The sequence below is a fragment of the Neoarius graeffei genome, chromosome 6 (genome assembly GCF_027579695.1).
Source record: "Neoarius graeffei isolate fNeoGra1 chromosome 6, fNeoGra1.pri, whole genome shotgun sequence".
In the NCBI taxonomy this organism is placed as follows: Eukaryota; Metazoa; Chordata; class Actinopteri; order Siluriformes; family Ariidae; genus Neoarius; species Neoarius graeffei.
Window position 1 is genome coordinate 107,083,084 of NC_083574.1, and position 18,443 is coordinate 107,101,526.

At 44.4% G+C, this 18,443-nt stretch overlaps 1 protein-coding gene across 1 annotated transcript in view; it reads left to right on the forward strand.

Annotated features, from left to right (window-relative positions):
• fbn1 (fibrillin 1) overlaps positions 1 to 18,443 on the forward strand; it is a 207,393-nt gene that overhangs the window by 140,353 nt on the left and 48,597 nt on the right. Inside the window, exons 33-36 of the mRNA XM_060924311.1 lie at positions 11,281 to 11,403; positions 11,591 to 11,713; positions 11,814 to 11,939; positions 12,840 to 12,962. Of these exons, the coding sequence (XP_060780294.1) occupies positions 11,281 to 11,403; positions 11,591 to 11,713; positions 11,814 to 11,939; positions 12,840 to 12,962 (495 nt within the window). The remainder of the gene's footprint in view (positions 1 to 11,280; positions 11,404 to 11,590; positions 11,714 to 11,813; positions 11,940 to 12,839; positions 12,963 to 18,443) is intronic.

Sequence of the window (18,443 nt, forward strand, 5' to 3'; positions counted from 1 at the left end):
TATTTTTGGGGGTGCTCAAGCACCCCCAAAAACGAGCTCAGCACCTCCTAGCTCAGCACCCTCAAAAACACTGCTTTTGGACGTAATTTTCAGAAATAAGCGCCCTTGCGCACTGCGCAATGAATGTGTGCACGGGCGTGTGTGTGTTCTTGAATTCACCTGTTACGTGATAGTTCTATGAGCAGTAAAATCCCTCTCCTCCTTGCGTCCCCTCTGATCGGGTTGCCTGTCCGCGCGAGTGCTTGCTACGACATGGTGGTTTTTTTTACTGGATTCCACGCCGATGAGGAACTCGAAGTAGCACCTGAGTATTACTGGCATAGCGAGATGTGAAGGTACGGACTGGAGTTACAGTTGTTAAACACAACACAATAATATGCATAATGCAATATTGATGTTCCCTGGTCTATGAATAGAATGATAAAAACCACATTTATCATCCATATCGAGACACTTTTGTGCAGAGCTGTACAAGTGCTATGGTGCTAGACCACCGTGTGTTACTCAGTTTTATTTAATGTAACATAGCGTTTACGTTTGCTTATCATTCACAAATCCAAACTCTGGTCATTGTCTGGGGGGACAGTGAGTGTGGTTTGGATATAGCCTACATTTTCAAAAGAAAACGACCAAAATATAACAAATATAACAAAAAATATAAACTAATGTAAAATCATAATAATACACACTATTATTACACAATAACACATTAATTAACAATTACCACTGTTCTAAATGAATAGCTCCAACATTACAAATGCAGTAGTAGGTCTTGTTTAGTTAAAAATATAACGTAAATATTTGTCAGTGGCTGTAAATGTGTAGATATCATAGTTTTTTGGGTCAGCTTCTGTTAAAACATTGCATAAGTCTAGTCTTGTCTAGTCTAGTCTTCTTGTCTAGTTAAGTCTAGTCTAAATGCGGAATAAACGTGGAAACACTGTCGTTCAAGCCAGGTGCCTCTGTCAGCTCTGGGGGCTAAGCACCCCCAAAGATCAGATGCTAGAATCGCCCCTGGTATGTAAACTTTTGATCAGGGTCATTTGGATGTTTTTTTGTTGTCATTATGATTTAAAAATAGAAAACAGTTGTTTATCAATAAATGACTTCACCCAACCACTAACCATGAGTGGAAAAAAAGTTTTTGTGTTATCGTTCATATTCTCTGAAAAAAGGCCAAGAAAGCAAAAATTCTGCCAGGGTATGTAAACTTATGAGCACAACTGTACATAAAAAATACATGGATGCCACAAGAAAGGGAAAACACTTATTTCTATTGTGGTCCATAAAATCAAATGACAAAATGAAGGGAAATATAGAAAGTAAAATTCATATAAAGAAAAATATGGTATATATACAGCATGCTGATAAGCCTGGAGAGGTGGGTCTTCAGTCTGTGCTTGAAGGTGTTCAGGGAGTCAGCAGTTCTGACCCCAATGGGAAGATCATTCCACCAACGGGAAACCAGGACAGATAGTAATCTTGAGCGGGCTGGGCAGGAGCGGAGAGGAGGAGGGGCCAGGTGACCAGTAGTAGCAGAGCATAGGGAGCTGGCTGGCATGTAGGGGTGGATCAGACTCTGGAGCATAGGTCGCGTTAACCGACAATTGTCCGTCATTGACGGATTTTTTTTAGCTATGACGGAAAAATCTGAAGGCCGTCGGTCATTTTGACGGATGTTTACCGTTACCATGACCAATAACAATAATAGCCTAATAATAACAATAATAAAACATAATGAAACACACAATTGAAATGATTGGCAAGTTGTGGCAGAGTTTTCGTATACATAGTCTTCACTGCCGTCACTTTCAATCTGAGCCGACGTTGCGGCAGTCTTGATGTTCAGTGCATCGGCTGCTCATGTATACACTGCAGCCACTGCGCAAGGCTGTTCCGCCCATCGCGCTCCTCACCGCGCTCTCACTTTTCTAACCACGAGCACAGTGAGATGGATTAATGTTTCCCTTCTCTGCAGAAGACACGTCATTTTTGCTATTAAAAAAAGAGATGCATTGGGTTGTTTGTGTCGTTTCCCTGCCTGTACAATAGCGCTCATTTAGGCTAGCTGTTTTCTTGTTTTTAAAATGAAACAAATGCCGATTTATTGTATTCTTCCCCAGCAAGCTTAGGAACATCACTGCTCGAATATCTGCTAAACTATCATTTTAATGAGAGCACGGGTAGACAAACTAACATTTAAACATAACTTCGTTTTATTTAAGACCTTCCGTGTCAGGTTCCAGGCTCCGCGGGGTGCAGCTGCACCACTGGTGCAGAAAGACGGCATGCTGCAGGATTTCCTCCCTATGAAGAGAGGACTAGCAGGGTCGGGAAATCCAACTTTCAGAGGCTCTTGCCGGCTTCTGATCGCTTCCCTGGGAGAAATGTTTCCCGACTTCAGAACTTTGGCTGAAGTGGCGCTGGTTATTCCAGTCTCCAGTGTCGCAGCAGAGCGCGGGTTCAGCCTTCAGAATAAAATTAAAACGTTAATGAGAAGTCGTCTGTCCGAGGCAAAGACGCAGAATTTAATGACAGTTGCCTCGGCAGCAGTCTCCATCGACGACTTTGATTATGCACAAGCGAGCTCCCAATTTAAATCCATGCGGGCCAGAAGGAAGGTTTGAGCTCACGCAAACAGGTCAGATTAGATTGTTACTTAAACCGTTGTAGTGGACTGTTCATATTTTAACTGCAATTGTCTTGCTACGTTGTAAAATAACATTGTTCATATGCCCGTTAAGGCACAACAGCCGCAATGTTTTTAGCGGAGGGAAAATGGGTTCACAAGTGACCGAACGTCAGAATCTCTGTTCATCTTTTTGCATCATAAATACATAAATAAACGATTAAATAATACAAGCTTGTTCTGTGAATTAATTTTTAAATGAAAATGAGTCCATGAAAACACAAGTTATTAAATATATAGCATTTATAGCCTATATACATTGTCATTTAAAAGTTAAAATAAAATGACAGATAATAATGGACAATGACGGAATTTTTATGACCCTGTCCATCAAAATGACGGACAATGAAAAAGTCTAATGCAGCCACTGCTCTGGAGGTATGCTGGCCCTAACCCCTTGAGAGCCTGGTAAGCTAGCACCAATGTCTTAAATTTGATGAGAGCTGCGACAGGCAGCTAGTGCAGTTCGGCAAGCAGAGGGGTGATATGGGAGGAACAAGGGGGGTTGTAGATCAGGCAAGCTGCAGTGTTCTGGATGATCTGCAGAGGTCTGAAGACCAGCAAGGAGAGAGTTGCAGTAGTCCAAGTGGGAGAGGATCAGTGCTTGGACAAGGAGCTGAGTAGAGTATATGGTGAGAAAAGGGTGGATCCTTCAGCTGTTGTAGAGGAGGAATCTACATGTCTGGGTCACTGAAGTGATGTTTGCCAAGGAGGAGAGTTTGTCATCAACATGACCCCTAGGTTCTTCACACTGGGTGAAGGAAACCTAGAGATGTCCCCCATGGAAAGGGCATTGTCCAGGGATGGAGAGGATGGAGCAGGAATGTAGATTACCTCTGTCTTACCTGGGTTGAGCTTCAGGTGATGGTTGTCCATCCAGCTCTGTATGTCATGCAGGCAAGCAGAGATGTGAGTGGAGATCTGTGTGTCAGAAAGAGGAAAAGAGAGAAACAGTTGGGTGTCATCAGTATAGCAGTGGTAGGATAGACCATGAGCAGAGATAGTCAGGCTGAGAGACTGGGTGTAGAGGGAGAAGAGAAGCAGACCGAGGAGTGAACCTTGAGGGACACCGGTGGTAAGTGGGCATGGCACTGATACAGAACCAGACGAGGTAACCTGGAAGGAGTGACCAGAGAGGTAGGACTTGAACAAGTCTAGGACTGTCCCACAGATCCCTAGAGCTGCTATGGATGACAGGAAGATGTAATGATCAACAGTGTCAAATGCAGCAGAAAGACCAAGGAGAATCAGGACAGAGGCAAGGGAGGCAGCACATGCTGCATGATGTTCCTCACTGACTGAGAGAAACGCAGTCTCGGTTGAGTGTCCAGCACAGAAGCCAGACTGGTGAGGATCCAGGACATTGTTCCATGAGAGAAAAGAGGAGAGTTGGTTAGCAAGAGCACATTCAAGCATTTTTGACAGGAAAGGGAGGAGAGAAACAGGGTGGGAGTTCTGGATGACAGAGGGGCCTAGGGTGGGTTTTTTCACCAGAGGGGTGATGTGGGCCCATTTGAAAATGGAAGGAAAGTATCCAGAGGACAAGGAGGAGTTGATGAGGGAGGTGATAAATGGGAGGATGTCAGGAGTGATAGTCTGGAGGAGAGATGAGGGGATAGGGTCAAGGGCACAGATGGTCGGATGGTGAGAGAGCAGGAGCCGGGAGACATCTGAAGTGGAAAAAGGTGAAAAAGCAGAAAGCAAAGGGGAAGAGACAGGGAGGGGGTGGGAGGGTGAGGCAGGTATGGTAAAGGAGTTGTGGATGGCTATGATCTCCTCAAAAAAGACTGCAAAGTCCTCTGCAGTGATGGAGGACTGAGGTGCAGGTGGTGGACATTTGAGGAGAGAAGAGAAAACAGAAAACAGTTGATGAGGGCTGGAGATTAAGTTATGAATTTTGGAGTGATAAAACTTCATCTTGGCTGATTTGAGTGAGACTGAAAAGTCAGTAAAGAAGGACTGGCAGTGGGACAGTTCAGCAGGGTCCCTGGATTTTCTCCACTTCCTCTTTGCTGCACAGAGACCAATTCTGCAGGAGCAAAGTGTTTCAGACATCCAGGGACTAGGAGGGGAAGATCTTGCTGGCCTGTAGACAAGAGGATAAGGATGGTGTATGGGAGGATGAGTATGGTATGTGTGTGGATGAGGATGCTGTGTGTGAGGATGTGGATGGTGTATGTGTGCATGAGGATATTGTACTATGTGTGGAAGGTGTGTGTGAGGAGGAGGAGGAGGAGGAGGAGGAGGTGTATGTGAGGAAGATGAGTGTGGATGAGGATGGTGTGTGTGTGTGTGTGTGTGTGAGGACGATGGTGTATCTGTGGATGAGGATGGTGTTTGAGAATGAGCATGGTGTGTGTGTGAGGATGAGGATGGTGTGAGTGTGAGGATGGTGTGTGTGAGGATGAGGATGGTGTGTGTGAGGATGAGGATGATATATGTAGGGATGAGGATGGTGTGTGTGAGGATGGTGTGTGTAAGAATGAGGATGGGGTGTGTGAGGATGAGGATGATATATGTGGGGATGAGGATGGTGTATATGAATGAGGATGGTGTGTGAGAATGAGGATGATATATGGGAGGAAGAGAATTGTGTGTGTGTGTGTGTGTGTGTGAGAGAGAGAGAGAGAGAGAGAGAGAGAGAGAGAGAGGGGGGATATGGATGGTTTATCTGTGGATGACGATGGTGTGTGGATGAGTCAATCAAGACAAGTTTATTTTTATAGCGTTTTTAACAATAGACATTGTCTAGTATATATATATATATATACAGTGCTGAGCGTAAATGAGTGCACTCCCTTTTGAAAAGTAACATTTTAAACAATATCTCAATGAACACAAACAATTTCCAAAATGTTGAAAAGACAAAGTTTAATATAACATCTGTTTAACTTATAACGGGAAAGTAAGGTTAATAATATAAACTTAGATTACACATTTTTCAGTTTTACTCAAATTAGGGTGGTGCAAAAACGAGCGCACCCCACAACAAAAACTACTACATCTAGTACTTTGTATGGCCTCCATGATTTTTAATGACAGCACCAAGTCTTCTAGGCATGGAATGAACAAGTTGGCGACATTTTGCAACATCAATCTTTTTCCATTCTTCAACAACGACCTCTTTTAGTGACTGGATGCTGGATGGAGAGTGATGCTCAACTTGTCTCTTCAGAATTCCCCATAGGTGTTCGATTGGGTTCAGATCAGGAGACGTACTTGGCCACTGAATCACTTTCACCCTGTTCTTCTTCACAAATCCAACAGTGGCCTTAGATGTGTGTTTAGTCATGTTGGAAACGTGCACGACGATCAAGGGCACGGAGTGATGGTAGCATCTTCTCTTTCAGTATAGAGCAATACATCTGTGAATTCATGATGCCATCAGTGAAATGCAGCTCCCCGACACCAGCAGCACTCATGCAGCCCCACATAAGGACACTGCCACCACCATGTTTCACTGGAGGCACCAGGCATTTTTCTTTGTATTCCTCACCTTTGCGACGCCACACAGTTTTGAAGCCATCAGTTCCAAAAACATTTCTCTTGGTCTCATCACTCCAGAGTATAGAGTCCCAGTAGTCTTCATCTTTGTCAGCATGGGCCCTGGCAAACTCTAGGTGGGCTTTTTTGTGCCTGGGCTTTAGGAGAGGCTTCTTTCGTGGATGGCATCCATGCATGCCATTCCTCTGCAGCGTACGCCGTATTGTGTTACGGGAAATAGTCACCCCAGTTTGGCTTTCTACTTGTTTAGATAACTGCAGTGAACTTGCATGCCGATTTTCTTCAACCCTTCTCATCAGAAGACGCTCCTGTCGAGGTGTTAACTTCCGTGGATGACCTGGACGTCTCTGTGAGATGGTTGCAGTTCCATCTTTCTTAAATTTTTGTACCACTTTTGCTACAGTATTCTGACTGATAAGTAAAGCTTTGCTGATCTTCTTGTAGCCTTCACCTTTGTGGTGGAAAGAAATTATTTTCTTTGGGGAATTCTGAAGAGACAAGTTGAGCATCACTCTCCATCCAGCATCCAGTCACTAAAAGAGGTCGTTGTTGAAGAATGGAAAAAGATTGATGTTGCAAAATGTCGCCAACTTGTTCATTCCATGCCTAGAAGACTTGGTGCTGTCATTAAAAATCATGGAGGCCAGACAAAGTACTAGATGGAGTAGTTTTTGTTGTGGGGTGTACTCATTTTTGCACCACCCTAATTTGAGTAAAACTGAAAAATGTGTAATCTAAGTTATATTATTAACCTTACTTTCCCGTTATAAGTTAAACAGATGTTATATTAAACTTTGTCTTGTCGACATTTTGGAAATTGTTTGTGTTCATTGAGATATTGTTTAAAATGTTACTTTTCAAAAGGGGTGCACTCATTTACGCTCAGCGCTGTATATATATATATATTTTCTCTATAGCAATAGAAATTTTAATGACTTTAAACATGAGCTAATTTTATCCCTAATCTATCCCTAATGATGAAGCCTGTGGCGACGGTGGCAAGGAAAAACTCCCTCAGACGACATGAGGAAGAAACCTCGAGAGGAACCAGACTCAAAAGGGAACCCATCCTCATCTGGGTGATAACAGATGATGTGATTATAACATTTTTAACAGTTTTAACATGAAGTCAGTTTCCTTGATGTTATAAACTCTTCATTGATGGAAACTTGAGTGCAAAACTGTTCATGACAACTGCAGTCCTAAAGTTAGCAAGTCAACTGTAGTCCTCAGCCATAAAAGCATTACTGTAAGAGTCCAGAGCGTCCTCCAGGTGTGACTTTCAACTGTCCATATGGGGCCGTCCTCCACAGGAGCGATGCGATGAGATTCCAACCAAACACAGGGCACCAGGATGGTGTGTGGGAGGATGAAGATGGTGTATGTGTGGATGAGGATGGTATGTGTGGATGGTGTGTGTGAGGAAGAGGAGTGTGGATGAGGGTGTGTGTGTGTGGGAGTGTGTGAATGAGGATTTTGTGTGAGGCTGGGGTGTATGAGGATGATATGTGTGAGGATGAGGATGGTGTGTATGAGGATGTTGATGGTGTATGTGTGGATGGTGCATGTGAGGAAGAGAATAAGGTGTGTGTGAGGAAGAAAAGTGTGGATGAGGACGGTGTGTGTGGATGGTGTGTGTGAGTAAGATGAGTATGGATGAGGGTGTGTGTGTGTGTGTGTGTGTGTGTGTGTGTGTGTGTGTGTGTGTGTGTGTGTGAATGAGAATTCTGTGTGAGGATGGGGTGTGTGAGGATGACATGTGCGTGGATGAGGATGATATGTGTGAGAATGAGGATGGTGTGTGGGAGGATGAGGATGGTGTGTGGATGAGGATAGCATATGTGCGGATGAGGATAGTGTGTGAGGATGAGGATGATATATGTGAGGATGAGGATGGTGTGTGGGAGGACGAGGATGGTGTGTGGATGAGGAGAGCGTATGTGCAGATGAGGATGGTGTGTGGGAGGATGTGGATGGTGTAGTTGTGGATGAGGATGGTGTGTGGGGATGAGGATGATCTATGTGAGGATGAGGATGGTGTGTGGGGATGAGGATGATCTATGTGAGGATGAGGATGGTGTATGGGAGTATGAAGATGGTGTGTGGACGAGGAGAGCGTATGTGCAGATGAGGATGGTGTGTGTGTGAGGATGAGGATGGTGTGTGAGAATGAGGATGATATATATATGAGGATGAGGATGGTGTGTGGGAGGATGAGGATGGTGTGTGGATGAGGGTAGCATATGTGCAGATGAGGATGGTGTGTGTGAGGATGTGGATGGTGTATTTGTGGATAAGGATGTGAGGATCATGATGGTGTGTGTGAGGATGGTGTGTCTGAGGAAGAGGATGAGGTGTGTGTGAAGATGATGTGTCTGGATGAGGATGGAATGCGTGTGAGAGGGTGTGTGTTTGTGTGAATGAGGATGGTGTGTGTGAGGATGAGGATGGTGTGTGTGTGAGAGGGTGTGTGTTTGTGTGAATGAGGATGGTGTGTGTGTGAGAGGGTGTGTGTGTGAATGAGGATGGTGTGTGTAAGGATGAGGATGGTGTGTGTGCGTGTGAATGAGGATGGTGTATGTGTGATTGAGGATGGTGTGTGTGAGAGAGGGTGTGTGTGTGTGAATGAGGATGGTGTGTGTAAGGATGAGGATGGTGTGTGTGAGAGAGGGTGTGTGTGTGTGAATGAGGATGGTGTGTGTAAGGATGAGGATGGTGTGTGTGCGTGTGAATGAGGATGGTGTATGTGTGATTGAGGATGGTGTGTGTGAGAGAGGGTGTGTGTGTGTGAATGAGGATGGTGTGTGTAAGGATGAGGATGGTGTGTGTGCGTGTGAATGAGGATGGTGTGTGTGAGAGAGGGTGTGTGTGTGTGTGTGTGAATGAGGATGGTGTGTGTGAGGATGAGGATGGTGTGTGTGCGTGTGAATGAGGATGGTGTATGTGTGATTGAGGATGGTGTGTGTGAGAGAGGATGTGTGTGTGTGAATGAGGATGGTGTGTGTGAGGATGAGGATGGTGTGTGTGCGTGTGAATGAGGATGGTGTATATGTGATTGAGGATGGTGTGTGTGTGAGGATGAGGATGGGGTGTGTGAGGATGGTGGGTGTGGAAGAGGATGTGTGTGGATGAGGATGCTTCAATAATGAAATGACAGTATTGTGTATTTTTGCCATGTGTCCAATCTGTCTGTGTGTGTGTGTGTGTGTGTGTGTGTGTGTGTGTGTGTGTGTGTGTGTGTGTGTGTGTGAGAGAGAGAGAGAGAGAGAGAGAGAGAGAGAGAGAGAGAGAGAATATGAGTGTATATTAGGTGTGTGTGTGTGTGTGTGTGTGTGTGTGTGTGTGTGTGTGTGTGAGAGAGAGAGAGAGAGAGAGAGAGAGAGAGTATGTGTGATATTCGGTGTGTGTGTGTGTGTGTGTGTGTGTGTGTGTGTGTGTGTGTGTGTGTGAGAGAGAGAGAGTATGTGTGATATTCGGTGTGTGTGTGTGAGAGAGAGTATGTGTGATATTCGGTGTGTGTGTGTGTGTGTGAGAGAGAGAGAGAGAGAGAGAGAGAATATGAGTGTATATTAGGTGTGTGTGTGTGTGTGTGTGTGTTTCAGACTGTTATTGTATAATGCGAGTCATGAACCCTGATTGTAATTTGATGACACTTTATGCAGATATGTGTTTAATTAGAAGATTATTAATCTTGTGTTTAATGTGATTTAAACACTGGATTAGTGAATTATTTCAGCTCGGTGGTGTCGAGTCTCATTAGTTCAGTAAACACACTTTATCAGGATCTGCTAAAAATATTTCCAGATGAAGACTGGAGCCAAGACCATCAGGAAACATGCTAGTGCTTATGGCTAACAAGGCCCTGCTCTGAAGGACAGTAAACGTGTGTGTGTGTGTGTGTGTGTGTGTGTGTGTGTGTGTGTGGTAGTAGGATAACAGCTACCGAACAATGACCTGCATCATCTCTGAGTTAGTCAAAGCTTCAGGCGATAAACAGGCTAATTAATCAGTGAGGCTAACCGTTATGAAGGCTCAGGCTTTTACACGGCCAGCGTAAAGACACAGTGAGAGAAAATGAGACAGAAACATCCAGAACATCACACTTTAGCTGAAATGAACATTGACTGAGAGCTTGAACTTCGCCAATAAGGTCTTTTTTTGTCAGACAGTTTAAAGACACAGTGAGAGTAAAATCCAGACAAAATCATCTGGTCCATCAACTTTTACCTCAGATGTGTTGTTAATTAGTAAGAAAAAACTCAGTATAAATATAATTACACTGTATTTTCACTTCGAATTGAGGGCGAACTCATACGTTGCCTGTAAGTGTTTTATACAGACAGTGTGCATAAAATACAGTGAGTGAAGAAACAAGACAAACTTCAGCAACATTTTTTTTGTTTTTTACCTCAGATGTGTTTGTACTGTTCTATAATAAAACTCCAACTGATTAGATTTGAACTGTAATCACACTTAGCACTATTAACATCGTGCTATTAATCAAGCGCTAATAGCTAACATCTGCTCTGTTGAGAAACATTAACATTTCGTTAACAATTACATTCTGAGCAAGAATGACTTGAATTTGTTTTTCTTACATTCATGGTGATTTTTTTTGTTTCACAAACATATCACAGAAAGCATTCTTACAACACGAGCACATTTTTATTCAGCACATATTAGCCGTTAGCGAAGTAAACAGATAACGCTGTGTGTTTATACAGTCAGTGTGATGAGATGAACTCGGGGTCTCTGCTTCTTCTGAGGGGATAAACAGGGTAAATAACCCTGATCTCTCTCTCTCACACACACACACACACACACACACACACACACACACACACACACACACACACACTTTTAAAAGGTCTTTTTTTTGTTTAGTTGTTTGTTGGTTTTTTAAAACAGATATTTATGATTCTTTTCCACTGTCTGAGAACCAGATCTGAGTTCATGACATACTGTATGTGTTTTTATTTCTGTATATAGATCACTATACCTGTGTGAGCCATTGAATGTGTGTGTGTGTGTGTGTGTGTGTGTGTGTGTGTGTGTGTGTGTGTGTGTGTGTGTGTGTGTGTGTGTAGATATTAACGAGTGTGAAATCGGAGCTCATAATTGTGCCAGACACGCCACTTGCACCAACACAGCTGGAAGCTTCAAATGTAGCTGTGGACCAGGATGGATCGGGAATGGGATTGTATGCACAGGTGACACACACACACACACACACACACACACACACACACACACACACACACACACATCTCCAAGAACAGACTTGGATACAAAGGTGGCTAGTAAGCACACAACTTATTGCTGGACTCTGTGTGTGTGTGTGTGTGTGTGTGTGTGTGTGTGTGTGTGTGTGTGTGTGTGTGTGTGTGTGTGTTACAGATCTGGATGAGTGCTCTAACGGTACACATCAGTGCAGCCCAAATGCGGAGTGTATGAACACCATGGGCTCCTACCGCTGCATGTGTAAAGAGGGATTCGCTGGAGACGGGTTCTACTGCTCAGGTACACACACACACACACACACACACACACACACACACGAAATGTGTACTGAATCAATTTATATCCTTGAAATGATCGATGACTGTGTGTGTGTGTGTAGATTTTGACGAGTGTGCGGAGAACGTAAACCTGTGTGAGAACGGTCACTGCCTGAACGTTGCCGGGGGTTACCGCTGTGACTGCGACATGGGCTTCATAGCAACACCTGATGGACAAGCATGTGAAGGTACAGAGGGGTCTGTCTGTCTGACCCTCTGTCTGTCTCCCTGATTCTCAGTAGGACTGGGGGCCTGTCTGTCTGCATGTCCTAAATAAATACATTAAATCAATTAGATGGATGGATGGATGGATGGATGGACAGATGGATGGATGGATGGATGGATGGATGGACGGATGGATGTGGGAGTTTGAAAGTGAAACAGAGCACCCAGCATGGTCTTGAAGGTTAACTCCGTTTGACATCTGATCCACTCTATTTGTGTCCTGATGTGAGGAATCATTGCCATGATACACAAAAACTTAATGAAGAGTAAATCAATTATAAGATAAACAGCAATGATGTAATATGGTTATTTCCATGATGTCATGCATAAATAATTAAACAATCACAATTCAAAGTAACAGTAAAGAAAGCTGTATATACTGCCACAGTATTTACACAGTCGATGTAATATATGATGTAAATGCTTGTTATTTACGATATGCAGTAATTTGAGTCATTTTGAAATGGAGATAATAACCTGAAGTGTTTCGGGGTTTTTGTTTGTTTCTCAGTAAACGGTAAAATCCTCCTCAGTGGTAATACAGTCGCTGGGATGAGTAATGGATGTGATGTTATGAGAGTTTAGGTTTGGATACGGCTCAGCCGCCCACGCTGCACTCATTACTCTTTATTTTATTTCTCTAGTTTTTATTTCTAAATGATTCAGACTGTGTAAAGGGCAGAGTGTACTTTTGTGGTTTTTTTATTATTTATTTGTTTTGTAACTCTTCTCCTGCTGGACATTAAGTGCACTATGAAATGTACATTATGCCATATTTAGTGCACTTCATTTGGGATGTGAAATAAACGTGATGTGCTGATAGTACAGCAGTTTACTGTCTTTACGCCTGTGTTTGCTTTCAGACATTGACGAGTGTTCGTTTGCTGATATCTGTGTGAACGGTCGCTGTCGAAATATCCCGGGCTTGTTCAGGTGTGTTTGTCATATTGGCTACGAGCTGGACCGCAGTGGAGGAAACTGTACAGGTACAACACCACCATACTAACAACATCAACAGAGATTAAATGCATTTTATAAATGAAAAACACAAGAGGAAAAATCTTCATTTCACAGCAAGTCTCCCCTAAGCATGGAGCTGATGTTATGGTCTGTGCTCTGAGTCATAACATTTTTTTTTTTGTTTCATTTACCGTAAGTGTAATGATGTGTTTGAACATCAAAAACAGAAATAGATTGTAGACAAAATATTTACAGTCATGGGGAAAAGAAAGTACACCCATCTCATTTTTTCCCAAAAAAGTAAACCAACACTCAGAAACCCGATGGGGAAAAATAAGTACACCCTTCCTACTTCCACAATCATTAAGAGAGTAATTAGCAGCAAAGTGTTACTAATGAAGTGCACGAGATTCGTTAATCATCGAGAAGCATGGCTATCTCTATAAAAGCAGAACGTTTGGCAGTTTGATGTTCTGGAGCACTCAGGTGTGTGTCTATGCCAAGAAGAAAGGACATCAGCCATGACCTCAGAGAAGCAAGTGTTTCTACTCGTCATTCTGGGAGGGGTTATAAGGCCATCTCCAAACAATTTGAAATTCACCATTCGACAGTGAGAAAGATTGTTTACAAATGGAGAGCCTTCAGGACAGTTGCCAATCTTCCCAGGAGTGAGAATCCCAGCAAATTCAGTCCAAGGTCAAACTATTTAATGCTCAGAGATATAAAGAAAAACCCAAGAGCTCCATCATGTAACCTACAGACCTCTGGAAGCATATTATATGTTTATTTTCATGACAGAACAATCCAAAAAAACTGAACAAGTATGGCTTTCAGGTAACAAGCACCCCTTTCTCGGAAAAAAACCCTTCTTTCCAAAAAGAATATTGAGTAAGACTTAGGTTTGCAAAATTGCATCTGAACAAACCACATATGTTCGGGAACAATATCCTTTGGAGTGATGAGACCAAGGTGGAGATGTTTGGTCATCATCCACAGTGCCATGTTTGCCAAAAACCAAACACAGTGTATCGTCACAATCACTTCATACCAACTGTGAAGCATGGTGCCGTAGGGCTGATGATTTGAGTTTGTTTTGCAGCCACAGGGCCTGGGAAACCTTCAGTCATTGAAACAATGATGAATTCCACTGTATACCAGAAAATTCTTGAGACAAATGTGAGGTCATCTGTCCAGCAGCTTAAGCTGAGCTGAAATTGGGTAACAGGATAATGATCCCAAGCATTCCAGCAAGTCAACATCTGAATAGCTAAAGAAGAAAAAATTAAAGTGATGTAATGGCCAAGTCAAAGCCCAGACCTCAACCCCACTGAGACACTGTGATGGGATCTTCAGAGAGCTGTTCATAAACGAATGCCCTCAAACGTCAATGAACTGAAGCAATGTTGTAAAGAAGAATAAGCCAAAATTTTTCCAAAGTCATGCGAGAGATGGATAAACAGAAACAGAAATGTTTACATCAAGTTTTTGTTGCTAAAAGTGGTTCTACATGTTATGGGATTATAGCGTGTACTTACTTTATTCCACCTGGTTTCTGAATGTTGGTTTAAGTTTTGAGAAAAATCACTACATACTGAAATCTGTTGGGTTTTTTTGTTGTCACCTGAAGTTATTTGTTTGTTTATAAAAGTTCTTGAGGACTACACAATAGCTGTTTAGGTGATTACTAAATAATATACATCACTTACTTACTTAGTAAATTTCAATCCAAAACAATTAAACATATGTGAACTGTTGCAAAGTAGTGAAATAGCTGTGATTCACTCATTATTCACCAAACTGTATCATCTAATAATTATATTAAAATTAATGGTAAAATATGTGAAGTGTAACATGTGGAAATGTCACATTAAGTAATAAAACATCTGTAAAAACTGACTAAACACAACTGGACTGAAATGCTTTCAGCAGCAACTATTACATTAACAGTGTAGCCCATGGGTCATGTCCTTTAGGCTCCGTCCACATTAATACGATTTAGGTTTAAAATGAAAACGATCTCCATTTATTTTAAAGAGAGCAGTCTTTCTCTTCTAGTAGATCATTTCATGTCTCACCGGCCACTTTAATAGGAACTTTTTCTTGATTCTAAGATTCCTGTTCATGGTTGACAGGAGTGGAACCCAGTGTGGTCTTCTGCTGCTGCATGCTGAGATTAGCAGCAAGGTGTTACTAATAAAGTGCACAAGATTCGTTAATCATCGAGAAGCATGGCTATCTCTGTAAAAGCAGAACGTTTGGCAGTTTGATGTTCTGGAGCACTCAGGTGTGTGTTTACATCATGCCAAGAAGAAAAGACATCAGCCATGACCTCAGAGAAGCAAGTGTTTCTGCTCATCATTCTGGGAAGGGTTATTTTAGTTATTAGAAATACCTTGAATGGTGCAGCTTGGACACATCCTCAGTGATAAACCCAGGGTCACGGAGTGTTTTGGGTCTTGGATCATCAGATACCCTCGCCTGGGCGACCCAGCCGGGGTTGATCAGTCCCCGACTTTTGTCCAAGCAGCGCACTACACCATGTATCGCCCCTCTTAATCCACAGCCACCTTGAGGCTTTCTCTGCTGCCTCACTGATGTTCTTGGTGGCTTTCCTCTCCTGTAACCCCCTGATGCCAAGAAGCCTGAGTGTCCGGTGCAGGCTCTGCCCTGGAAATCCCCTACAACCGACCTCGATTGGCTCACAGCGGGCCCTCCAACCATTCAGCCTGCAGGCCTCTACCAGCTCCAGGTACTTTGCCTTCTTCCACTCATAGGCCACCTCAATCCAATCTTCCCAGGGGACTGTTAGTTCCACCAGCACCACTTGCTTTGAGCTCTCAGATGTTAGGACCATATCTGGCCTGAGTGTTGTGCTGGTGATGTGCTCAGGGAACTTCAACTGCCTCCCAAGGTCCACCTTCAGCTGCTAGTCACGCACTAAGGATAACAGCCCAGTTGGGACCTTTTGCTGTGACTGAGGCTTCTCTCCAGCCCTGATGAATGTGATGTTCAGCCTTACTGGGGGCTGGTATCTACTCTGCTGGATTCCAGTGCAGATGGTGTCAGCAACCGCCTTCAGCACCTGGCCATGGCGCCATCTGTACCACCCCTCTCCCAGGGCTTTCGGGCAGCAGCTTAAGATGTGCTCCAGAGATCCTCTTGCAGGGCACAGTGGACATAATGGTGTTTCTGCCAGCCCCCAGCAATGCAAGTTTGATGGACTTGGGAGGACATCATACACAGACTGAATCAGGAACTTGAGTCTTGCTGGTTCTGACTTCCAAACTTCTGACCAGGTGATCTTCCAAGTCGATGCATGGTCCCAGTTGGTCCAAGCTCCTTGCTAGTGCATGGTCACTGCTCTGCTACGGCGTTCCTCCTCCACCTCTGCCTGGATCTCACCCTGGATAAGCTGCCGTCTCTCTCTCCCCTGGGCTCTATTGTAGCTTGGTTTTGTATGGCTACCCAGCCCCGCTCGTCCGACTGCCACCGAGCCCACCAAGACGCCATGTTGCAGCCTCACTTCTGCCTGCTGAACTGTCTCCTGTGCCTGCCACTTCCTTCCAGTTCTGACAACTATGCCTGCAGAGGAGACTCTGGTGTCAGATGAGTCTCTGTACAGTAACACCTCCCTGGCTCTTGTTACTTTGAATTCCTCTGTCAGGCCAGAGGAAGGAAGCTGCAGTTTGTTAGTGTGCCCATACAGGGCAGTGCTGCTCAGACTCTTCGGCAGACCCAGCCACCTGCGCAGGAACTGGCTGATGTTTCACTCAAAGCCCTCCACTGTTGTAATTGGGACAGTACATCAACAATGGCCATAGAAGTCTTGGCAGGATGCCATGTTGATATATCCATGCCTTGAACTTCCCAGGAAGGCCTGACCTGTCCACTGCTGATAGCCAGGCTTTCAGCTCTGCCTGCATTGATCGGATCACCGCTGTATCTCTCAGAGTGGTGTCGAAGATCTTCCCCAGGCTCTTCACAGGCTTCTCTGACACCGATGGAATTGGAAGTCCATCTACGTGGAAGCGGTACTTTTCTTCCACTCTCCCTTTCCTCAGGACCAGGGACCTGCATTTGGCTGGCTTAAATGACATTCTCGCCCATGTTACTGGCCTTTCCAGGCCTCTGAGGAGCCAGCGGCATCCTGGCACTGATGTTACTGTGACAGTCAGATCGTCCATAAAAGCTTGAATCAGTGGTTGGCGAATGCCAGATCTGGACAGAGGACCTCTGCACTCCACTTCCGCTGCCTTGACAAGCATAGTCATCGCCAGAGCAAACAGTGTCACTGATATGGTGCAACCAATGATGATGCCTTTTTCTAGGCGGTGCCATGCAGATGTTATTGCTCCAGAGGTGAATCTCATGCTGAAACTACTATAATAGTCCTGTATGAGTTCTATGACCTTCTGTGGAATGTGGTGGCTTTTGTCACCAGTTTGTGAGGGATGGATCCATAGGCGTTGGCCAGGTCAAGCCAGATGATTGACAAATCTCCTCGGTTCTCCCTTGCCTCTCAGATTAACTGGTTGACCACTCCTGTATGTTCTATGCAGCCTGGAATGCCTCGAACTCCCCCCTTCTGCACACTGGTTTTGATATAGGAATTCCTCAGGAGGAACTCGGTCATGCGGTTGGCAAGAATCTTGAAAAAGATTTTGCCCTCTACACTGATGTTTCAAAATTGACTGATATCACTTGCGTTCTCCTCCTTCAGTATCCAGACACCTTCTGCATGCTTCCATTACTTGGCTACCCTTCCCCTCTGCCATACCATCCTGATGATCCTCTACAGCCTCTCCAGGAGTCTTGGGCAGTATTTGTACACTTTCTATGACACACCACTCGGCCCTGGTGCTGCACTGGTCTGCACAGCCCTGACTGTCTCCCTGACTTCTGCCAGAGTGGGCTCTTTAGTGTTGAATTGGATGGACGGTGTGGGTGGTGTAATTAGCTCTCTGCAAGGCCCAAGATCTTCCTCCCTATGCCTATCACTGTAAGTGACACTGAGGTGTTGGTTGATGTCCTCTTCTGGGCACATGAGGGTTCCGCTTCGCTTCTGCCCTAGCAGCTTTTTAGTAAATCCAAATGGATTTGCAGTGCGCTTGCGAGCCCTCTCTCTGCCCTTCCTCCTGTGCCACTCAGCACGATGTAGGGAGATGAGCTTCTTTCTGAGGATGTCCCGGAGCTCTGCCAGGGCAGGTCTTTCCTCCTCACTCGCCCTCTTGTAGCGCTGTTTCAGGGTCTTCAGGTCTTTCCTCTGCTGGGTGATCTTGCTCTCCCGCTGGTTTGGCCTAGCTGTGATCTTGGTCTTTGGCTGTTTGATGCCAAAACACTCAGCACCAATGCTGATGATGAAGATGCACATCATTTGGAGCTGCTGTTCCACTGCTCCCTTCGATGATGCTTCCAGGGCAGCATTGATGTCTTCGTCAAACTGGCGCCACTCAGTCTCCTTGTGTGCAGCAGGCCACAGGACCCGGTGATGTTCAGATGGTTTGCTA